The sequence below is a fragment of the Monodon monoceros genome, unplaced genomic scaffold (assembly GCF_005190385.1).
Source record: "Monodon monoceros isolate NGI ecotype Baffin Bay Population unplaced genomic scaffold, NGI_Narwhal_1 Super_Scaffold_4, whole genome shotgun sequence".
NCBI lineage: Eukaryota > Metazoa > Chordata > Mammalia > Artiodactyla > Monodontidae > Monodon > Monodon monoceros.
The window spans coordinates 36063657-36088116 of record NW_021703781.1 but is presented as its reverse complement, the minus strand read 5'-3'; the positions used below and the strand labels follow the sequence as shown (position 1 = coordinate 36088116).

Below are 24460 nucleotides of genomic sequence, written 5' to 3'. Positions count from 1 at the left end.
CTGCCTACAAGTCAGGGACAGACCTCCCTCTCTGAGCAGCTTCCCATCTGGGGGATCCCCAAGGCCAGGTCAGCCTCTGTAGGTAAATGATAAAGTGTTTCATTTTGCTTAGGAAACAAGAGCTTGTGGGATACCCTTTTTCTCTTGATTTATAACTAGGAGAGGATGATAAATTACGCTTTATGCTGTCAGTACCGGGGTTTTTATGCTGCATCTTCGCCACTAAACAGGACCTTGGAGCGGCGATGGGGGGTAGGTCACTTCCCCGGCTCCCCAAGGTGGCTTTGGGGTTGGGCTGGATCTCCTGCTGTCCCCGGAGTGATGCCTGGGAGAGGGGGATGCTCCACACCCGTAATGGTAGTGCACAGTCTCTTCACATAGGTCAGGAAGGTGAAGATGTGAAAACACAGGGGGCTCCAAGGCTGGCTTGGGAGGACTTCCCGTGAGAGTCTGGGTGAAGGCAGCCTGCACTTGACCTACACAGCTGCCTCTCAGCAGATGCCACCACCTCTGCAGGATTAACCAGCTCCCTCAGCACTGACACATTCATTCCTTCACCTCACATTTACTGAGTGCCTGTCGCTGTGCACCACGCGAGTGCTGGGGGTGGTGCCGGGGGACAAGGGCAGGCTCTGGGGAGACTTGAGTGACTAGAAAAGCATCCAGAGAAACCCAGAATCAGTTCCAGTGAAACATGTTGAGTTTAGGAAATCTGGTCAGTGGTGAGCCTTGTATGGTTAACGTTTTTTTGTTACTTTGGGGCTATACGGTTCACTAAAACACAGATGTAAACGTGAATTGCATTTTGGAGGTGGAAATGTCCCCTAGCGATATTCTCCAGCAAGTTCAAGCATACACAGGGGAAAGCACTAGACTTAGAGTTAGACACACCTAGATTAAAAGGCAACCCTGACCTTTCTGAGCCTCAGTTTCCTTATCTAAAAGTGGGACTAACAATACCTGCTTTCCAAGATTATGGTTAATGTGCAGAGTTAAGTAAGCAGTCGGTTCCACTCTCCGTTTATTATTCTGAGCAGCCGTGGTTTGCGAGGTAAGACCAGACGACTTGTCTGCCTCCAGGTCTCTTCCCTCTGCTTCCGCCACAACCACCCCTGTTCTGAGATAGTCTTTCATTTTCTGGCTCTATGATCTTGGACATGTCACTTAACTTCCTTGCACCTGGTTTTTCACCAGTGAAGTAGGGATGATAATGATTCCTATATTATCCCACAGGCTATGGGGACACAGGGTTGTTGAGGAGGTAAAATGAGGCCATTCACATAAAGGTGCCCATGACAAATGTTCAAACATGACCCTTAGTGCAAAAAAAACCACAACAACCCCAGTTTCACTGGCCCTCACGTGTAAGCAGCATCTCTCACCGAGGTGTGGGTCTCCAGGGAGGCACCGGTCCTGTGAGCTTGTTAAATCCATCCAAGGGCATGAAACCGTGCCCCTGAATGACACAGAGCCATGTGCTGCCCTCAGTGTCTCACTGTGCTCTCTGCTCCCAAGGGAGACAGGGCTCTCAGTGCTCGGGAGCTGGAGCACGCTAGGGCACCGTACCTGCCTGAGGCACCCTACCTGCCCAAGGTACTACACCTGCCCTGAGCCACCACACCTGCCCAAGGCGCCCCACCTGCAGAGGCACTGTACCTGCTTGAGGTGCAGGCCTGTGGTGCGACCTTTGGCCATGCTGAGTTCCCACACACACACCACGGCGCTGGTCCCAGAAGTGACGATGGTCGTGGGGGATGGGCACACGGCACACAGACAGCGGCCCCAGGCGGCCAAGTTCTCGAACGTCATCAGGATCTGCGGGAGATTAGACGAGTGGGATGAGCACTGGTGCCAGAGCCGGCACAGGGCAGGGAGCTGGGACAGGGCGACGGAGGGGTGCAGGCAGGGCTGGATGGTGCCGCTAGCCTGCCTGTCCGCGTGCTGTGGGAGTCGAGGGACGTGACAAGCCCTGGTGATGAAATCCAGGCCGTCCAGGTCTGTCCCCAAAGAGCTCACACCACACAAGGAGCAGGTGGGGAGAGACAAGGGAGCAGGAGGCTATGGGGACACAGCAAAAACGCCCCGTGAGCCTGGGAAAGTCGGAGTCAGCTTTCAGGAAGGGGTGACATCTCGGACCAGTTTCACAGGCTGCCTCGTGAAGGAGGTGGGGGAAGGCTAGGGAGGGCCGAGGAAGCTTGGTGGGTAGGGAATTCATGCCACGTGATAGGGTGGGAGAGGAGCGAGGGTAGCAAAGGAGGCCAGAGGTAGCCAGGGCCACATCAAGAAGGTAGACATAAGTGGATGGCCTAAAGCAGGGGTAGAGGACGAGCAACTGGGTGGCTCGCGTCTGGCGGCAGCCGAATACTCAGTATGTCCCTTCTGAGTTTAAGCTGTGACCTGGGCCGGAGGAGCCCCAGGACTTTCTGCCCACACTGGGTGACAGTCCCAGGCTGGGGGCACAGCCACGTGGAGGAAGAGGTGTGGGTGACCGTGGCTGCTTGGGGCTCGCCCGTCTCCTTACCACCTCTGCCCCAACCGGAAGGAGGCTGCGGCCCTGGGGCTGCCCTGCGCCCTGGCACCACTCACCTTGTCAGAGCCATAGCTGCCCAGGCAGCAGCTGAAGTCGTCAAAGCCCCAGCTGAAGGTCCTGCTCCAGTGAGGAGGCAGCAGCATCTTGTTCGTCTCCACGGCCAGGATGGTCTTCTCCGTAGGAACAATGTGGCCGATGGCTCCTTTGGGGGATTCCGAGCCTAGAGAGAAAAGGTACATATCTGCCCCCCAGTCAGTACGGCGGAGCCGACTTGTCAAAGGGCAACACCCGCTTTAGCTGGGCCCAGAGAGGAGCCATGCGCAGCCAACCCCGACTTGGCAAAGTGCCTGCCCAGGCGCGAGCCGCTCCTCATCAAGGTACCTCCCTCCTGGGCCTCCCTCCGGGGGCCACGTTACACACTGGCCCCGGGTCCCTCCCCAGACTTAGCACATACAAGATGCATGTGGCCATGCAGGTCTTGAGTGTCTCTTTCTGGCTGATGCCAAGGGAGGAGGAGCCCAGGCTTCTGGGGAAGACAGCACACAGCCAGAGGAGCCTGGGGGCACTGCCCTTCCTGACCCTTCCACGCACCAACTCTAGCAGGTCTGGAGGTGGAGGTCCAGTCATGCAATCGGTTAGTGCGCAGTATTTGTATGGAGATGCCAAGGACACTGTTCTTGGATTTCAAAAGAAAAACCCCCCAAAACCTGACCTTATACTCCTTGGGACCAGAAAATTATTCCAGGTGGTGAGACATCCCCAAAGCAGTGCAGGCCCCAGGGTGGCACAGACATCAGACTTCACACACACTCAGCTCCTCTAGGAAGCAGGGCTGGGACTCATAGCCGGGCCAGCTGCCCCAGGGCACATGCTCCTGGCTAGTGGCTGCAGGTCCACCTGGATGCTCAGGAGCAACAGTGAATGGGGGTGCCGAGAGTGGGGGCTGTAACCCTCCCTTGGGAAAGCTGGGACCTCCCACTTGGCTCTGGAGGTGAGGAGGGGTGTGTGTGTGCGCGCGCACATGCGTGTGTGTGTGTGTTCATATATGTGTCTGTACGTGAAAGAGAGGGGGGTGCATGTCTCAGAGAGACAGACAGACTGGTGGGTCTTCAGAAGTCAGGGTGTAACAGAGGCGGTCCCAGACACTTCCAGAGCAGAGGTCTCCCCAGATTCCCGTTACGCCTGGAGACACAGCCATGCAGAATCAGCCCCCAAGCCCCTGCCTGGGCCTGTGCCTCTGAACCTCCAGAGGAACACCGGTCACTGAAGGGACAGCTGTGGGACAGGGCACCAAACGAAGCAGGGCCAGGTATTCACCTTTGACTGTGACCTGGGAGGGTCTCAGCGACGGCAGGCTGTAGAGAAAGGGCTGTGGGTGACCGGGCACGCTCACAGGTGTGGAGGCGTCCTTTCCAGGGGAAGCCTTCCCTGCAGTGGTCCTGGCCGGGTGGGGTTTAGTAAAGAGCTGCAGAGGCAAGGAGACAGACACGCACCGCACGGGTCATTAGGACAGATGGACAGAAGGGGAGCCGTCCTCGGGCAAGTCGCAGCTGCTCCTCTGCCCTGGGAGCTGCCTGGGCTGAGGTGAGCTGAAACAGAACCATCTGGTTCGACCTTCGGATGTTGCCGGTGAGGGGCCTGGGGCTCTACTTTCTCAAGGTCAGGGCGCAGGGCTGGCAGAGAGCCCTCCTGGTTGCCAAATCTGTCTTCTTCTCCAAGTTGGAGCCCCTGATCCCCGGGAGAGCTGCCTCTCATGTCATAGGGTCAGAATGATCCCCTTTCCTCCGTAGATCACGTCTCTCTTCATTTGCTTGAGCTTTTTCTCATATTTTCCCCTTTTCCTTACAAACTCTCTGCAGGCCCATCCATCTGGGCATCAACGCAGAATTCTTTAATAGCATCCTCTCAACTATTCCAAAGAGCACAGGCAAACCCCATTAGCAGCCTTTCTTGTTTTCATTTTTCTTAGATCTCTGCTGTCAAATTGTCCCTAATGCCAAACTCGACAAAGCATGAAGTGCTGCTGGGCCAGCGAGTGCAGCTGAGGCCAGCTCCAGCTCCCCGCCCTCCCCTCCCAGACTGGGCTTGTGCCGGGCTGCTTTCTCCAGCCATCAGCACAGTCCTCTGCTCGCAGATGGAAACATCCATGGGGCGCCATGATATGCGGGGGGCTGGCCTCGGCCGGGTGCACAGGCAGAGGTGGGGCTCAGCAGGCAGCCTGGGGGTCTCGGAGCAGGCTTGGTTCAGCTGTAACCCTCGATCAGATGCTAGACTGTCTAGAAAAGCTGGGTGGGTGATCAATACAAACAGAAATCAGAACGATGATTTTTAAATGAGCATTAAAGAATGTTCTCCTTTCACAGCAGAATCACGAAAGCACCACAGGCTGGGTCCCTGTAATAGTTTTTGCAGGCACAGCCCCTTGATAGAACAGTGCGTGGTCCTGAAGCATTTTAATCTTGTCTTCAGTCTGGGACCACTTGTGGAATTCTAATTCTAATTCTGATGATTTTTTAGAAATATTTTTGACAAGCTCATATAATATCTCATTAAGCAAAACCAGAATTTAAATTGTGTGATTTCCATGATCCATGCTTGTGGACTGCTACTTTGAATTACTTGTTTTATCTGTATTATAATATTTTTAAGATTAAAAAAATGAAACCATTTGGCTACCCAACCTTCATTCCTGAAATTCTCTCCTTTCTACAAAGCCTTCCTTGGCCAAACCCGCATTTGGATATGCGGTCTGTTCTCCAAGTCACCCTCAGGCCCTTCCACGTTTCCCTTACCTAGGAGCTGCGCAAACCTGGGCATGTCACAATAAGGCCAGAAAGAAGAGATGTTATTAGATGAGCCCGTCCAAGCCCCATGGTTCCATGTGGGGAAAGCTGATGCCCAGGATGGTTCTGGAGTTGACTGGGTCTACGCACTCATTTCCTAGTGTGGTTCCTGACTGCCCAGGCTGGGACCCCACAGTCCATGGGGCTGTGCTTCTGAACCCAGATGGCTGTGCTCAGGGATAAAACATCACTACACCAAATGGGAGTTTGAAGTTGAAGAGGGCTGAGATCAGTTAAATAAGCATCAGGATGTCATTGTAAAGGCGCAGCCTCACATCACCACGGGACCATCCTGATGCGGATGGAGGTGATGGAGCGAAAGGCCCATGTAAGACCCCTACCATTTCACCAGGGGCCCTGGGGCAGAATTTGGATGCTCTCACAACGGGGCCAATATGGCACAGGCTTTGGAGCCAGACAGATGGGGTGAGATCTCCCCGCTGCCACCTGCTAATGGTGCAGCTGTAGGCAAGTTATTTATTTAGCCTCTCTGAGCCTCAGTTTCCTGATCTGTATAACCCCCATACCCAGAGCTTACGAGAGGATTCAGTGAGGTAATCACACGGATAACTAACATTTGTTGAAGGCTTATCGTATTTCAGGCACTTTCAAGCACTTGGTGTCTTAACTCTTTGGATCTTCACAACAACCCTACAGGGTAGCTACACATATAAAGAATTATATCCTGTGCATTTACCATAGAGTCTATCACATGGGTCACAGATGGATGTCGCCTTCATCATTATTAACGATATCATCACCTCCATCGACATCAGATGGTAATGGAGGGTTAAGCCGTGACATCAAAGGCGTAGGGAGATGACTGAGGACCGTTTTGCCTCTCCAGTCCTTGCTTACTCCTCACTCTCCCTCCCATCCAAGCTCACCCTGCACACACTCTTTTGAGAAAGCAAGACAAAGGCCACGGCATGCTGTACCTGTTTGGGCACTTGTCCAAAGTTGCTGACGAACCCCAGGATGGTGCTTCTGATCAGGGGGTCACTGATGCTGCTGAGGTCCATTTTGTCACCATAGAAGTAGGGGTGGAAGATATTAACAGCCTCCACTGCGGCTGACCCTTGCTGCTTGTACCCAAAGATGAGGTCTATCCAGTGGTGCAGGTTGGCACTAACAAAGTCACTTTCCAAAGCCTGGAACCAAAACCCAAAGAGCATGAAAAACACAGGTGTCTCATGGACTCATGGGCCCTCTGCCCAGATCAGGACGGGTCATGTGGTTCAGGACGCCAGATCAGCACAGGAAAGATGAGCGATGCCTCCCTGGGTTGCATGAGCACCAAGCAGCAGACACGCAGTCCATCTGAGGACCACCTAATTCCTGCCTCCAGCTAGTGTGGCACAACAGGTCTGACTAGCCTATCCAGTCCATAAAGTAACCTTGAGCAAGAAGAAATGTGGGGGCCTCCCTGGTGGCGCAGTGGTTGAGAGTCCGCCTGCCGATGCAGGGGACACGGGTTCGTGCCCCGGTCCGGGAAGATCCCACATGCCACGGAGCGGCTGGGCCCGTGAGCCATGGCCGCTGAGCCTGCGCATCTGGAGCCTGTGCTCCGCAACGGGAGAGGCCACGACAATGAGTGGCCCGCGTACCGCAAAAAAAAGAAGAAATGTGGGCCTGTGTTTTGATGTCCCAGAGTTCACCTGGGAGATGGCACCCGTTTCTGCTGAGTAGAGCCCAGCTCCAAAGCTTGGTCCCCAGAACCCAAAGATGTTCATTTGGAATTCTCTGGGCTCCCTTTATCGATCCTCTGGGAGGGCATGCACACTTACACTTGGGCTTGGGAAAATCAGGTCACCTGGGCCAGGTTAATTTTCTGAGGCACATGGCCAAAGTGGTTTTGAGAAGGCCACACGTGGGTAATGCCGCAGGAGGTGTGACGACTGCCATTACCGAACTCCCAGAGGCAAGGATAAACCAGGGAAGAACTTTCTCCTCGCCAAGGGAGAAGGACAGAGGAAAAGACACAGCTTTGCTATTACTAGTCAGGCCTGCTGCCAATAAAATTTGCCCTAATTGTACCGTTTAATGTGTCCTAAAAAAATGCATGTAGTCATGTAACCAACACCATAATCAAGATATAGAATATTTACATCAACTCAAAAAGTTCTCTTCTACTCCAGACTAACCCCTGACCTGCTTTCTGCTTCCACAGTTTACCTTTTCAAACAAGTCACAAAAATAGAATCCCACAGTATATGGAGCTTTGGGTTGGGGCTACTTTTGCTCAGGACAATGCTTTCGAGATTCATCCTGTTGATTCATGTACCCATAATCTGTTCCTTTTTGTTGCTAAGTAATATTCCATTGTATGGATGTATCACTTGTTTAGCCATTTACCAGTGATAGACATTTGGGTTGTCTTTTCTTTTTGACTAGTATAAGTACAACTGATGAATATTTGTGTACACATCTTTCTGTGGACAAGTTTCCGTTTCTCTTGGGTAAACACCTACAAGTGGAATTGCTGGGCAATACGGCAAAAGCATCTTCAACTTCATAAGAAATGACCAAGCTCTTTTCCAAAGTGGCTATACCATTTTTTCCCCACCAGCTACGCATGATGAATTCTGCTTGCTCCACATCCTTGCTTAACTCTTGGTTTTGGCAGTACTTTAAATTTTAGCCATTCTTGTGAATGTGTAGTAGCATCTCGTGGTTTTAGTGTATGTTTCCCTGATGACTAATGATGTTGATGTTGAACAGACTGTCATGTGTTTATGCTAACTCAGGTATTTGATCCAGGATACGTGACCCCAAATGGCCTCTGGCCTCTACCCACATCAGCCTTTCTGCATAATAAGTCAAGTCCTCCCCAGTCCTGGCAAATCTTTTGGCCAGTGGGAGCCCCTTGGAGCCTCCAGCCCCCTGACTTATACTGGGCAACATGGCCCAGGGCTTGGCCCTGTGTGTAGAGTTGGCTAAGGGCACTGACTTGCCCTCCATCCAACAAGAATCTGAATTTGCTTCCCCCATGAGTCCCAAAACAAATTGGCACAAGGGCAAAGCCTAATGGAGCTCTTAAAAGAGCCCAGAACCCAAGCCTTCTCCTGCCAATCCGGGGCACGGGACCCAGCTGCTTCTCTGGGCCCTCCAGACATAAGAGCCTCAGAAGTGCTTATCACAGCCATCCACTCGGGCAGAAAGTCTCAGTGAACACTGAGGGCACCCTGAGGTCCTCATTCAGGATACCAGGGACTCTGCCATGACCCCACTCAACTCACTTGTCTATGCAGGCTGATGAATTTCCGTGGGTCCCCATCAGCCCAGGGAGGGAGTTGCACGTCCCCCAGTGCTGTCCCGTCCTGCATGCAGCCTGAATGGGGTGAGAAAGAGCAAGGCTTTGGATAAATGGGAGCCCAAACTGGGCTGGGAACCAAGGGGTGTAAACACTGAGCTGTCTAGTACTACGATTCTTGCATAGACCACACTGCTTCCTGCCTCCTCTGTGGGGAGTGACCCCACCCTTTCTGCCTGGAATATTCCTACTGGGGTTCTAAGCCTTTCACCCCTTCAGGCTTCCGTAAGACCCTACTTGCTTCCAGGTAGTGCCCGTGCATAAAATGATAATTGTGTCATCATCGTCTGTGCGTCTTCCTCCCCTCTGCGCTAGGCCTTTTCATCCGGGTGCTTTTTATACAGTGCTAAATAAGGAGGTACTAGCAGTAACAATGAAAGCTATCGTATTTTGAGCACCTACCGCTATGCTAGGGCACTACGCTAGGTGCTTGGCATGCATTGTCTTATTGACTCTTCATTCAACTCTATAATTTATGCATTTTCTCTCCACTTTAAAGTTAAGATAGGAGGTTTTCGGAGGGACCTTCCCCAGACACCAAGAAGAGGAGCCTGGCTTCAAGCCCGAGTCTCTCTCCTCCCCCTTAGCCACACAACCTTGAGCAAGTTGCTTAACCTCCTGGGGAGTCACTTTCCTACCCAGTACCTCCCAGGCTGGTACAAGGATTAGAAGAGAAAATACACAGAACATGTTTAGAATAGTTCCACGCATATGATGATTCTCAGTAAACACAAGCTATAGCCTTGCTGAAACCCTCCAGAGCCCTCATGGTGCAACTGGGGTGAAAACGTCCTCTCTCTCTGGCCTGCAGCACTGGTCTGGCCTGGCCCTTCTCATCATTCAGTCTCAGCTCACCTGTCACCTCCTCAGGCAGCTCCTTCCTGGGTACCACAGTAACACAGGGTCTCTAAGTCACCTCAAACCATTTTCCTACCTTCTTTCCTTATAGGACTTCTCAGCATTGAAGAGTATTTAGCTTATTTCTTTGTCTATACTTTCTATCTCCTACCCCTGTCCCCACAAAGAATATAAACACCTTCAGGGCAATCCGCCCCAGGACACCCACTAAACCCTCACTGTCTAAAAAGTGCCTGAATGCAGTAGGTGCTTAATAGCCACCTGGTTTCCTGACTTCCCTGAGGACACATGGTCCCTGTTGTGCAGGTCATTTCTGCTGCTGAGCACCTCCCTTTCGGCAGAGAGCCAGCCTCCACCTCCAAGGAGGGCTGGTGCCTCCCACCAGCGGCCCCCTCACCTCAGGTCGGCTGGGACCCCTCCTCTCAGCTTCCACCGTCCCTGATTTACTCCTTTCATGGACCTCATCACATCTTGTGGGAACTGCCCTTTACACTTGTCAGGTTCTCATCCCTGACGCACGTGAAGCATCTGAGAATCTGAACACTGCCGAGGCCACCAAGTTCCACGGGCTCACACTCGACGGGCCTGGGCCTGGGCATGTTCTGAATGCTCCACTGGTATTCAGTCTGCAGACCGCTGCACAAGAGGTGGGTGCTTGAGTCAGGGGTTGGATCTCCTCGCTTGTGCTCCCCTGGGCCCGCACCTGGTCTGGCTCAAGGTGCAGGCCCGCATGTGCTGTTTGGAGGAAGAAGGAGGGCCCTGAGGAAGGGGAGCTCTGGGGCACCAGGTGTCTGCTGGCACTGGTTCACAAGTGCCCTCCTCAGGGTGGGTGAGTCCATCCCGCACCTCTGGGTGGGGAGGGCCACGCCCTGCTGGGGGTTCTGACCACACACCCCCTCCACAAGCCACCCTGATGTTTATAGTGGAGGCCCCCAAGGTACATGTAGTCACCAGGGGACCTGCCCACGGGGGCTTCCTGAAATTTTTGTCCCTCCTCTAAAGCAACAGGTAAAAAAGCATGGCTCACCCTGGAGTGGGGCCTGGAGCGCAGGAAAGAGAAGGAACCACCAAGGGTGCCCATACCACTGCCCATGGACACCCTAGCAGTCTGTGCTGGGAGGTGCAGGATCTCTGGGTCCTGTTTACAGGGCCCAGGCTAACCCATTTGTGGGACTTGGAGGAAAATGGGGCGGAGAGGGGCTGGGGCTCGCCTGAGGTACACAGCAGGGCAGGCCAGGCCTGGCTATCAGCAAGGGCTCCTGCCCCCTGCTCGCTGCCTCACTGCAGACGGAGGCCTGGGGACTCTCGGCAGGAGGTCGTGGGTAGGCCCGTGGCTTGGTGGTCCTGCAGCCCTGGGGCTGTGTCCTTCCTCAGCTCCCACCTCCTTGTCAGGTGCCGCCACCCAGTGGAGGCCTCACGGCAATCTGCCCACCATATCGGCCTGGCGAGGGCCTGTGTGTTTAGCTGCTCGGCAAAGACACTGATGTCATGACCCACAAGCTGCCCGGCCCCTGCAGCCTCTCTCCGGCTCCACTCACCAAACTCCACGGCGTTGCAGTTGGTCAGAAACTCGGGCAGGTAGAAAAACTCCGGGGTCAGCTCCCTGACGTCACTCATGTTCTCTCTGGAGGCTGACTCCCATGCTTTCTTCATGCTGTGGAACATTCTATCCGCCACATCAAAGCTTCCACCCTAAGCAGAGAAGGGGCGACACGATCAGCCGCATGTGGTGAGAACTCGGGGTGCACAGGCGTCACTAGTGTGGGCCCCCTTCGTCCACTCTGTCCCCGAGGCACGGGTTTCGCCGTTAGAACCTTTCGTTCACCCACACACACACGTGCGTGAGTCAGTCCATGCATGCGTGTGATGGTTTCTTCAGGCATCTATTCCCTCAACCACTCTCTGGAGCCCTACAACAGGAGCTTCCACGGAGGATGCATGATCCACTGTGATAAAGGGAGCAATGTTTTCCCAGTTTGAAAATTGGAGTTCAGATCAGAGACAGGAAACCACAGTCATGCATCTGATCATCTCCCATATTTGCCGAGGGTCAGCTCTGAATCAGGCATAAAGACAGGATACAAAGGACCAGCTACAGGATGAGGAGTCGGTCAGACATCCTACGTGTGGGAAAATTTCCTGGAGAAGTCGACCCCTGGTGAATCTGCGAGCCGAGTGACAGAGAAAACGTCAATGTTCTGAGCAAAGACCTTGCGAGGAAAGCAGGTCAGGCCAGGGCCCTGGTGGCACAGAACATAGCAGCCTTGACAAGCAAGAACAGGTCTGAGGATGGAGAACTGGAGGCATATGGTGCTGCCTGCAGCACCCAGCAAGGCCAGCCTTGTTCCCAAGGCCCATTTCCACAGGTGGCTCGATGCAGTCCCGAGCTTGGCAGCTGGGATTGGACCAGTTTAGACTTAAGGCAAATTCTTTCTTTGGGTTCTCTGCTCCTCTCATCTGAATTGTCAAATCTCTTCAGTTGACGCTACCCTTATTCTTCAGGTGATCTTGAGGGTTGGGAGGAGGCAGAGAGGTGCCCGTTGGAGAACTGAAGATGCTATAGGCAGAGGGACTTCAGAAAAGAGTTTCTGAAACTGGGATATGGGTCTGTCTGCTTAGGTTTAGGGACGCCCAAGGGACACCTCTTCCCTGGAATTCAGTAGTTCACTTGTCCCCACAGAAACCGGGCCTTTTTTGTACAGCCGGAACTTGCCTTCTTTCTGCCACCCTCTGCAGAATGCACATGTGGCCCCAAGAACAAAGGCGGAGAACCCAGAATGCCAGCACCCTCCTCCGCCCCACCAGCTCCCTTCAATCTCCAGGGGCCCGAGATTTCCCATCGGCGGCAGCGGATGAAGGGTAAAGAATACGCTAGCACTTTACACACGCAGAGATACTCTCTCTTTGTCCTCACAGAAGGTGCATCAGGAAGGAATTGGTATTTCCGTTTTGCGGGCCAGAAAACTGAGGCTTCTCCAAGTTTATTAATTTTTCCAAAAGAAATGGATGGCAGAGCTGGGGTCAAAACCCATGGATGCAACTCCAAAGGGCATGCTTTGCCCTCATGCCGGTTACGGGGGGGAATCCTGGACCTGGGGCATATGATCTATTATGTGTGGCCAAGGGGACTCAGCTCTTTCTGAGAAGGAAGAACCTGCCACACACCTGAGGGAGGCCACACCGGGGCATCCTGGCAGGCTGGTCAATTTTCTGAGTCAGATGTGAGGATCCAGTGAAACCCACGAGTCATTCTCTGCACAGGGTCAGGGACACCAAGAAACCCAGTAACCCCTGGGTTTGCAACCAAACACAGTTCTTGCTCAGCTTAAAGATGTGGCTTTTCTCCAAGATGGCTTTGCTCTTGGTTAAAATTAGGGGATGACGCCCACCATCAGATTCAAATTGAAATGGAAACAAAATGAGGGGGGAGTGATTCTAAATAAATCTGCCCCTAACAAGTCGCTCATTGAAATGTATTAGGAGCTTTGCATGTTTAATCTGCAGCCCACGCCTTCCGTCTGCGGGAGATTGATGCCTTCTCGTCGTCCTGCTTTCCTTTTGCAGCTTTTATGAGTGCTGATGGTAATCTCCTGAGAAACAATATGATTTGGTAATAAAAAGATTACCTGTATTAAATAAAAATAATATATACATAGGAAATATTGTTAGTGCTACAAATCTGGTTAAAGATATTACCACAAAGAAAAATGTTATTTTTTTCACAGCTGTCTAATACATTTTAGCAAAAAGTAATATCTTTAAAACTTAAGCCTGTATTATTTATAAAGGAAGCAATAACTGATTTTCCTATTTCCTATATTAATAAATGTATTTGCATACATTTGTTTCAAAATTAATGGGTTTGCTCACTTCTGCAATACAAAAGAAATGCCAAATTCCCTGGAAGGAAAAGTGGAGCTGCTTTGTAACTCGTACTGTAAGTCTGTGGGCTGACACAAACTCTGGTGGCTGCCAGCGAGAAATCCCACCAGGACTTGATTCTCAGGAAAGGAAGGAAGGAGGAAAAGAAGAGATGATAGAAGAAAGAAAGGGAGAGAAGGAGTGAGGCAGAGAAGCACAATCAGGGTTTACAGAGTATCTCCATAAGGAAAGTCTGAAACAAAATAAAGCAACAACAAAACTAGGTCTAGAGGTTGGATGGAAACGAAGTGACCAGAGAGAATTACTGGGCCAAGATCTGCTCCTAAATCGATTCCACCGATACTCCTGAATATCAAGAATAATGAATCCTACATGTATCCAAACAGACCGAAAAAAGTAATAGCAAGGCCACTATTATCAACAAAGGAGCTACCTCTTACTGGCAGAAGACTTTTCCCAGGTGACATTAAAGCCAAAAGACAAGGCAGCTAAGTCTGGAGGTTTCTGAAGCAAAAGGTAACAGTCTTCAGATTTTAGGCCCAGCTGACATCACTCGTATGTAAAGACACCAGAAAGATATTCTGAATATTGAAGGGCTCATAAATAATATAATCCTAGATATCTTTCCTCAAAATCCTTTAAGAGGTGCTCAATGTTACTAAGAGGTGAATCAAAATTAAAAGCAAAATAATGAGGGAAGAAGTGGCCAACAAGGGCTGTTGCTGAAGATTGACAGGAGTTAAAATCAGAGTAAAGTTCATGGATTATGGTGCATTGATTAAAACTGGTAACACCTTAAAAGGAGTTTCTGTATCTAAGGTGTTATTCCTTTTGCACAAGGACACGGAGTCTATGCGCACCTGTGTCCCTGGATAGGCATTTCGGTGGTAACACTCTTAAACCCCTCTCCAACAGGGGAGGGAAACTATGTTGAAGAAAAATTCAGTTCTTGACCCACACCCACAGGAAGTCCAGTAACTGCATGTGCTCCAGGACACTTAACACAGATGTTTTGATAACATGTGCTGGAAAGTCTATTCTTCCTTCAGTGGGACTGACCCAAATCAACCCACCACCACACCTAAATAACGCGACTGGTTTTATGAGCAGCCTGATGACCCCTTCTCATATCCTTTCCAGTAATTTAAAAGTATCCCACGTAAATAATTCACTGACAGGACCCTGTCAGTACATCAGTTGACCTAAGCGGCTGTCGCTTGTCTATCAAAGAGGCAGTGTGCAGGGCGAGCAGAGAGCATCGTAGCTTTAAAACCAAGAGGACTCGGGAGGGCATTTCAGCGCCACTTGCAGCGTGGACTCCGGGAAGTCTCTTAGTCCCTTTAATGTCCCATGCCCTCCTCTGCAAACTTTGGATGACTGCTGTGGGTGTGAACAATGTAATGTGTGTGAGTGTGCGCGCATGTGAGAGAGTGTGGGTAAGCGTGCGTGTGTGTGATGTCTCAGCTGGAGCCAGGCACACGGGAAGAGGTACTGAATGAGCCCAGCTGCTGCCTCCCTCCCCTTCGCAGACCAGGACCTCGGGAGCGACCCTAGGCTTGGGCCCTGATCTCAGCGTGCATGGGGAAGGTAACTATGGGCTCAAAAGAAGAAAAAGAAGGATGTGGAAGTTATTAGAAGTAGAAGGGAGGTACGAGGGGAAGTGAGGAGGGTCAGGGTCCTGGGATGGGGCAGGAGGGAAGTAGCGTGTGGGTGGTCAGGGCAGTTTTTTTTTTTTTAACATCTTTATTGGAGTATAATTGCTTTACAATGGTGTGTTAGTTTCTGCTTTATAACAAAGTGAATCAGTTATACATATACATATGTTCCCATATCCCCTCTCTCTTGCGTCTCCCTCCCTCCCACCCTCCCTATCCCACCCCTCGAGGTGGTCACAAAGCACCAAGCTGATCTCCCTGTGCTATGTGGCTGCTTCCCACTAGCTATCTATTTTACGTTTGGTAGTGTATATATGTCCATGCCACTCTCTCACTTTTTCCCAGCTTACCCTTCCCCCTCCCCATATCCTCAAGTCCATGCTCTAGTAGGTCTGTGTCTTTATTCCCATCTTACCCCTAGGTTCTTCAGGGCAGTTTTGAGGCAACACCACCACCAAGAAAGTAAAGGGGCCAGTGCGGGCTTCCTCGGGCTTGGGCGTCCCCCTCAGCGAGCTGCCGGTCCGACGTGGATTTGGGAAGCTGATGCACCAGTTCAGCTGCCTTGTCTGTCTTGCTCTCTCTCCACTGAGGGCGGGCTGACCCCAAGCAGCCGTTAGCTTTCCTTCCTGTAGGATGTGGCCTTTTGAAAAAGGCACTGCCTACGCTGAAGGGAGGAGTGTGCACACCTATGGCGCGCACGGCAACAGCAAATAGTTCTCATGCTGGATCTCAGCGCTGAGTCTCACTTAGCTCTCATCACCCACTGAGTCAGGGGTCAAAGGAGGGGGAACGGAGGCTCGGGTACTCAACACCACCAGTGAGAAAGTTCTAGCGCCAGGACTTTGTGCCAGGTCTGCCAACTCTGTCATGTGCCTTTTCGAACACTCCCTCCCTTGAGTCAGTGTAATAACAGTTACACCTTTATTATGGACACAACTTCACGCGGGGCTGGCACCCACGGAGTCCCTAAGTGGATGGCCTGTGGTGGGCCAAGTGCTGCCCATGGCCCTTGCTTCTCTCTGCAGTTGGCATATATGTCTTACACAAAACCAGCTGTCTCACCTCAAGTGGCGCAGAAAACCCTTCCCCACTGCTGGTAACAGCTGACTTCACACGGGCTGTGACTTAACACAGCACTTGATTTCAGTTTCTTATTCAATACAGCAGCAGCGGAACTGTGCCCTCGCTGGGGTGCTGGCTGCCTTGCTCTGCCCCGCCTAGGCTGGGTCCCAGCTCAGGCCTGAGAGCAACTGGTGCTCTTGCCAGGGTGGAAACAGGGGCCTGGGCCGTGGCCCCAGCCTGGTGTGGCCTCCGGTTGCTCAACTGACTGAAGGCTCATAGGCACTGGCTCCCAGTAGGCGAGATTCCTGACAATCACAGCATCCTGGGAGGCAAGCCCCCAGCTCGGCAGACAGTGGTCTCACACCCCAAGGGATGGGGATAACAGAGCACATAACCGACCTGTGCCCGGGTCACACTGCCGGCATGTCCACCTGCTCAGGTCACACTGTCTGTATACCACACTTTCTGGACTGTAAGAGGCTATCATTGTAATAACAGATTTGAGGCAGAAAAACAAACACAGCAACAGTAGAGGTAGACATCAATGCTAAGACCAGCCTTATAAGATTTAAACGTGAAGAGGATAAAGGAAACCTTATACCTAGGAACTGGAACGTGTCACACTGCAATTCTTAGGCTGTCCACGCCCCTCTGCACCGTGCCCTGTGGACAGGCCACAGCCCAAAGAAGGCTGTGCCCGCGTTCAGACCACAAGGGGTGAACTCACAGGCACCATCTCTCCACACCAAGGCCATCCCAGCTGAGCCGTGGAGTGAGCACGTCACTCTGGATTAGTCACGTAATAGCCAAGAGGCAGAGTTTGTTTAATACAGACGGAAGAGCACGCACTTCCTTATGCTGACTCTTATAGGTACACCAGCTCTGGAAACACTGGCCATTCGCACGTCCCTGCTCTCAGGTAAGTGAGAAAGGCCTCGCTGCCTGGCTTCTGCTCCTCTCCACCTTTCCTATTCTTCTCCACTCCATGATCCAGGCGGGGGTTGGCGGCTGGAAGTCTCGGGCTGCTGAGAATGTAGTGAGGCTCCTTTCCTTGTCGCCACACAGGGTGTGAAGCAAAGGTCTCTTGAGAAGAAATGAGTCTGCCTCCGAGGAGGCAGAGTGGGATGGAGGGAAAAGCCTGACTCCAGGAAGATGCCAGAATGTTCCTAAGGAGGTCTGCACAGGCCCCAGGACTCCCAAAGGGGAGGCAAGCACATTCCTCCCAGATGTAACTGTTGTACACATTCCCCTGAGACTAAAATTCATCTTTTATGCTAAGGGAAAAGCAGAAGATGGTTGGTTCTTCTGCTCGTTCCAAAGGCTTGGACCAGTTGTGACCCACTAGAAGAGGCAGCTAAAAGTAGGAAGGCAAAACCAATTCAGAAGCACCGTGGAGATTTCAACTCGGATGAGCCAATGTGCCACTGATAGATTTGAACCCAGAAAAACCAGGAGTTGCATCAGACTTCAGCAAGGGAGTCAAAAGAACTCAAGCTAATATGACTGCATTTGTGACACATAAAAGAAGATAAAAGTGCCTTTGACCATCTCACACTGGTTTAAACTATCTCAAACCAGTTTGGGCTGGTCACCATTGGACCAACCTGGCTAAGAAAAGCTCCGACTCATTGTGACTAGCTTCAAAGTGGCCTTAACCCAACAGGTTTGCAGCACACCTGTTTCATCTGGCTCATGCCATTTGGAATGCTTTGAGGCAGTCCAGACTGTCTTGAATTACTTTAAACCAAAGAGGAGCAGCTTGTACCAGTTCAAGCCTGCTCAGAAGAGATCTGGCTGATGGCGGGAGGAAGGAGGGAAGAACAATGACTGATCACCTTCGCAGCATCAGCCCTGAGCTAGGGGCTTTACCCACATTTCCTCCTTTAATTTCAACGGCCCGGTGAGATGTGTATAGTTAACCCTCATTTCCAGAGTACGATAACGTGCAGAACATTTTGTGTCTATTAAGTGGTGGAGCTGGGATGTAAATCTCACAGTTTGCAGTTTCTATTTCAGTCTGCCTCCTCGTTCGTAACAGAGAGGACCCTTAGTAACAGGTAGAGATGGGGCTATAATTCGTGAGACTGAAGGGGCAAGGGAAAACTTTTCAAGATCCCAGAACTCCCTGGATGGGAAGCCGTCACGGGAGGCATCACCATCACCGTCAGCGGGACTGTCACGCCTTGTGGGCTGATGCGGACAGCTGGACGGGATTCCTGGCATGGGGCACAGCTCAGGGGCCGTTTGTTCTCCAAACCAAACTCACTTAAAATGCTTGTTGCCTGAGAAAGGCTCCGGGGAAGCACACTTGTTATTTTTGAGTGAATTTCCAGCGACAGGGGTTATAGAATGTCTAGATGATCCATGCCTTCAAGGAGAGAGAGGACTGCGCCAAGAATCAGAAAACGGGAGGGATTTTGCTCCTAACTGGAGACAGCACCTTGACCTTGCCTACCCGTTCCTGCCCAGGGCTCAGGAGATGGCTTCAGTGCTGACCCAGAATGGCTTTTGGTGTTGGGGTCAAGGTCATCTGAGTGACCATAACGAGCGACCTTGCTGGTGAAGTCAGACCAAAACACACAATTCCTGGGACACTCATGTTCTTCCTTTGGTGACGCTTGGCTGTCAGAGTGAGTCCCTGCAAGTTCAGCAGCCTGTTAGCCCACTGTGGTCATGCCTTCCTCTCCGTAGGAACCTTGCAAGGCCTCAATCAAGACAGGCCCTAAACTTGGGCCCCGTGCTGTGCTCGCTTTGGAGTTGGCTGAGCCAGCTGTCTGCAGCTGGGCTACCCAACGGCTCTCCCTAGTCAAAACCTGTGCCCCTGAATAACCCTGAAGCAAGATTACAGTGATACAGTCAGGGCAGAAGAGAGAAAACAACTTATCAGCCGCCCAGGAGGGACTCTGTCCCAGCAACCCCATGTGCCTTGGACACCACCATCCACTGAGGGTCAGACTCGCCTACTTTCACCTTGTATTGGGCTGCCAGACAAAACACAGGATGCCCAGGTAAATCTGAATTTCAGAGAAACAACAAATAACTTTTTAGTATAAATCATTGTTTATCTGAAATTCAAATTTACCTGGGCATCCTGTATTTTTCTTTGTGGAATCTGGCAACCCTAAGCCGGCATGATGGTCAGTTAGTTCATGGGTAGGCAAATTGGTTAGTTTCTTTCTCTAGTGTAGCTGTTCACTTCAGTATTAAAATATTTTGTTTGTACTTTTAAGCCTTCAGGCTTGTACTTAGCATAGCTTTATGCATGCTGATGTCACAAGTGATATTCTTTTCATTCTTCCTTCGTGTTTATTTTTCTAGGCTTTGACCACCTACCTTCAAGGAAGTCATCAAGCTTCCTGTTTCTCCTTTTCCACTAAAACCTATTTATGTTAAGTATTTTTTTCTTCATATCTCATTCCTTAGTTTTTAGAGCCTTTTTGCAAGACTGTTGGGCAGACATGCAGGTATAGCTGTGAAGTGCAGCTTGCCTCGGCTGGATGGCCCGGAATCCTGGAGCCACAGGGTCAAGTGGGAATCGCTGGCTCAAGACTGGATTTCTAGCAGGGGGGAGGTCCCTGCCTCGTCCAAGCCTAGCTCTTAATCTTTGGGAGATAGCTTTGTGTGTGCGTGCGCGCGTGCGCGCATGTGTGTGTGTGTGTGTGTGTGTGTGTAGGGGAGCAGGGAAGCTCACCTGCAGAGAGCAGAAGGCCTGGGTGAAGGGAGGCATCCGGACCAGGTAGGAGGCAACAATGATGGCCGAGGAGTAGTGAGTGCAGTAGTGGCACTGGACGGTCATGTCTCCTGCAACGAAAAGGACATGCCTGGGGTGGCGTCCCCACCCGTGGGGCAGGCGGGAGACACGCAGGCTATCTCGAGAACAGCCAACATGAGCCCTGCTTAAGAGAGCTACCGTGGGCACTGGAGCCTAGGTGTTCTGCACACAAAACTCAGTATAATTTGGCCAACAGCCAAATTTTCACCAGGGGTGAAAGGCACATTCAAGACCCTCAGTTGCACTGGCCAAGCCCCCAGGGGTCTGCCCTCAGGAAGGTGGCAGAGCCAGGCTACGAGGAGGCTGTGCTGAGGATCCACGGAGAGGCAGAGCTCTGCTCTTCTGACTCAGGGCACCTAGAGAGCCCTCAGGTGCCTACAGTCCCTTCAGCAGCACTCTCTCCTGGCCTCTTTTAGAATAAAAGTCCCCGTGTGAGAAAGGGGGGCTTGTTAATGCAGGGACACCCCTGGATGAGTGAGAACTCAGGTATCCTCATTCCCAGAGGGGCGTGGATGGCAGAGGCATAAACTTCCCCGTTTTGCTCCATCCAGGGTATGACGGAGCTGGAATGCTGAGGCAGAGACAGTGCTCTGGCCGGGCCATTCCAGCAGAGAATAATCGCCATGCTGCTACTTGTGGACCTCGTGCGTGCTGTGTGTCCTCCGTCACACCCTCCCTGAGTCCACACAGCCACCCTATGAGTCAGAGCTATTCATTATCCCCGTTTCACCAGTGAAGAAGCCAGAGCAAGTTGGAGACTCGCGTCCATCGCCAGCGAGTGGCAGAGCTGGCTGGCGGCACGGGCTCCTCCAAACGTTGGCTCTGCCATCTCGTCGCAGTGCCACACCCGGCCCTCAGCCCTCCCGGTGCTGTGCGAGTTCTCTAAATCAGAGGTGTTTGGGAGGTTGCTGGATGTACTTGTGCAAGGGCCCAAACTCAACGTGTGACTCCAGTGCACACCCAGGTTAGTATGGGAGAGAATGGTACCAAAGTGGGCCCTGCCTGGGACACAGCTGGGGAGAGCTGATGCTCCTCTGGCCTGCCTCTCTGGGAGGGTTCCAGCAGTGCCTGGTGGAGCCAGAGGAACAGCACTTGGGGGCAGGTGGGTGGGACTGAGATGGGTCATATAGGTTGAATTTTAGCCTCAGGAGGAGATAAGCAGGGCAAGGAGGGCCTGCCCACCCCTCCCATCTCCTCCCATCTCCCCCAACAAGTCTGAGTGCCAGCCCTGCACACAGTGGGGATCCTGGGCAGAGGCCAGGGGCCTCCACGGTGGTGTGGGATGCAGAGGAGCTCCTCAGCCTGCTGAGAACGTGCTCACCAAAGGCAGGGCCTCGGGGCCGAGACAGCGTTCCGAAATGTGCCGCCTCTGGTTCTTGAGGTAAGCTTACATGGTTCGTGGCTGGATGTTCCTTACTGTAGTAGTGCTATGTTTATTTCAAAGTGTTTGAGAAAACCAATACAGCGGACATCAAATATATGATAGAAAATTTTCTCTTTAAAATACATCCATTGAAGTTTAAGAAGGGAATAGACCTAAAGAAAAACAGTAAGGCACTAAGAGGACAGCTGGCATGTGAAGGTGGCAAAAAATTGTAAAGGGGATGTGCAGACGAACAGCATTTGGGAGCTAGGTTCTAGAGCCAGACAAATGCAGGATCTGCCATTTAGAGGCTATAACCTTGAGTGAGCTGCTTAAACTGAGTTCCAATTTCCTTCTCTTTAAAAAGGACCATTGTGTGTGTATGAACGCAGGCTGGCCTGCACCTGGCATACAGAAGTGCTGAACGGATGTCACTTCCTTGCCTTTGCCTGCCTCTGGGAATGGAGGTGTTAACTCTTAGCACCATAGTTCTCAGTCCTGATTTCATGTGGGAATCACTCAGGCTGCACCCCACCGTGGACTTATTCAAATCAGAATTTTTAGAGGTGAGGCCTAGACATCAGTATTTTTAACAAGCTCCCCAGGTGATTCTCACATGCAGCCAGGGTGCAGACCACTGAATTCGAGGGCTCTCTATCCAAATGTAATTGTCTGTAGGCTAGATGACACCCAAATCGTTATAAACTCTCACTGCAAGGCATTCAGATGAAGAGCACTGCAGAAAAAAATCAAGCTGGGATCTACCCACCTTCAGTCTTCTCAACTTCTTTAAACCTCTGGATGAATTTCAGCTTCCTTTCCTTGGTCTGAGCCCCCATGGGCTTCGAAAGATCCCGGAAAGTCTTGGGATTCATCAAGTTCAATGTCTAGAAGGCAGATGTGCAACTGGAGTTAACTCCCCTGGACCCTCTTGTGCCCCAGCGAGACTGCCGGAGCCACGCTCTTTAGTTTTATGGTTCTCTTTATTGGTTCATTGCCGTTTGGTCTGACCCCCTCCTCTGGTGATTAGCAGGCCTGGTAGGGTTTTATGGCCCCACAACCAGTGATCCACGAAGATTTAATAAGGGAGAGATAGAAAATGAGAGGAGGGGAAGATTGAGTTCACACTGAACTGTTCCAAGTTGACCCAAATCAGAACATAGCCACCAGTTACCCAAGAGACTTTCAAAAGAATTCCTGTTGTCAATGGACACTTGGCTCCTGCCCTCACAGAGCAGTTTGCTTCCATAGTTCAGGGTTCTTGCTTAGAATCACACTAATTTTCTAGGAATTTAGAAGTCATCCGTTTGGGGAGGAAATGAGAGCAAGGGCCTCGTGTTTCTGAAGGCGCACTCCCTTCCGGGTGATGAAAGCAGTAATGGTGACCCTTCCCCTACCCTTGGAATACACAACGGTGGAGCCCTGAAGAGTTTTCAGGGCTGGGTGTCCTTGGGGTTTGCATGTCCTTATAGATGGAGGTGTTTCTTTACACCCTTCCTCCTTTCCACTAGCAGTGAATCACCACAGTTCTCCTGGGGAGGCAGGGTCTGCCACCATCCCTCACCTGTCACAGCCAGGTGCGGGCGGCAGTGAAGCGGGCACTCCTGAGACCCCCGTGAGTCATGGCACTGTGGAGACCCCACACTCAGCTACAGCTGACTTTGCCAGGGCAGAATGGGGCTTCATAGTTGCCAGATCTCTGGATTCGCCAAAAGATGTTGGAAAACCAGCTTTTTAGGAGAAATCTCCCAATTTTTGAACACTGTTAAGTAATCAAAATTTTAATACAGGGTATGGGTTAAATAAAAGGGGCGGGGCTGGCGACCCACAACTTAGCAACATGTGAGTTGAAGCTGGGATTGGCAAGTTTCGGTTTTGAAATACCTGGGCCTCAGACGATCACTAGTGCGATAAGAAGCAACGTGTGGCTGGTGAGAAAAGGTTTGCTGTGTTAAGTGTCTCACGTGCGGATGGGAGCTCACAAAAAACTGAGGTCCCATTTCCAAATTCTGGGGATCAGCCATCTAAACAGCTCGAGGCAGGACTGGCTAGGCTGATCTGAACCAGGACCCAGACACCTTCTGCCCTGTACATACACAGCCCAACACGCCTCCTGATGTCCAGATCCTAGGTGGTCAGGACACTGCTCCATAGCCTGCTCGTCCCCCACTGACGTCACCTCGGTCCAGCCGTGTCAGCTTTCCTGCTCCTCCCTCCCCTGCCTGCTGAGGTCCTGGGACAGAGGTCAGGACAGCATATGATCTGGTGTTGCCACTGACCTCCCTTATGGCTACATGTCCCGGTCTAGATCCGGGGTGATGTCCACACACCATCATCTCAGTTACTGAAGTCAGGTTACGGGGGAGGAGTTTGTTCTCGCTGGGTCTGTGTATCTCTGTCTCTCTCTTGCTCTCTCCTCTTCTCTCTCACCCTCCCTCCCTCTCTCTCTCTCTCTCTCTACATGTTGGTTCTAGGAACACATTTCATGGCCCTCTTCACTTGATGGACCAGTGTTGGTCCATGGCAGTATCTCAGCAGATGAATATCTCTTGCCTTCACGGTAGCGAGTGAGCCAGGAAGTCCTTGGAGGCGTATGTTAACTACTGTCCTAGTCATGTGGGTCATCCCCCAAGTGGGGCTGGGACAGGGAACCAGGCAGCCAGACTCCAGAGGCCTCTTCCCAGGTGAGGGGCTGAGACCAGAGCAGCCCTCAGACCCAAGTGGACTGAACAGTGTCTCAGAGGCTCCGCGTGACCTCGGGTGCTCTGGTCGTCAGGGTCAGAAAGCCACGGGACACTGCAGAGCATCCACGTGAACACGTACCTGCGAGCTATAGTCAGCCAGGACCCAGGGAAACACTGGATACTGCATGTAGTCGTTGTAGGTCCTCCCGGCCAGCGTGTTGAGGTGCATGAGATACTCGAAATTGCTCATGTCCCTTTTCTGCAGAAGAGTCAAAGAGGGGATAAACCCAACACAGTTGGCCTCCTCCTGAGGCCCATGCGGGTCTAACTCCCAGGCTTGCACAGGAAACCTCATCGTGTAGGTGGGAGCAGGCAGCGTGCACCTGCGCCATTCCCCGTGCACCTTGCGCTTGGAACTGGCCCAACTTGGGGAGGCCACGCTAATTCCAATATGAGCTGAAGCAAATTTAGTCAGGAAGCAAAGTCAGCCAGAAAAAA

At 51.8% G+C, this 24460-nt stretch overlaps 1 protein-coding gene across 9 annotated transcripts in view; it reads right to left on the bottom strand.

The window, feature by feature from the left end:
- Window positions 1-24460, bottom strand: part of WDFY4 (WDFY family member 4) — a 278318-nt gene that overhangs the window by 12118 nt on the left and 241740 nt on the right. For 7 of the 9 annotated variants that reach the window (XR_003797097.1, XR_003797098.1, XR_003797099.1 and 4 more), the window contains 9 exons: window positions 24102-24221; window positions 22048-22165; window positions 19835-19944; window positions 11083-11236; window positions 8613-8704; window positions 6312-6524; window positions 3848-3995; window positions 2587-2771; window positions 1657-1815 (listed from right to left, as the gene is read on the bottom strand). Coding sequence is in view for 5 of the 9 variants with exons in the window: in XM_029245825.1 (XP_029101658.1) it covers window positions 1657-1815; window positions 2587-2771; window positions 3848-3995; window positions 6312-6524; window positions 8613-8704; window positions 11083-11236; window positions 19835-19944; window positions 22048-22165; window positions 24102-24221 (1299 nt within the window). In the remaining 4 variants the exon portion in view is untranslated. The remainder of the gene's footprint in view (window positions 1-1656; window positions 1816-2586; window positions 2772-3847; window positions 3996-6311; window positions 6525-8612; window positions 8705-11082; window positions 11237-19834; window positions 19945-22047; window positions 22166-24101; window positions 24222-24460) is intronic. The other 2 variants (XR_003797100.1, XM_029245826.1) reach the window with 2 other exon arrangements.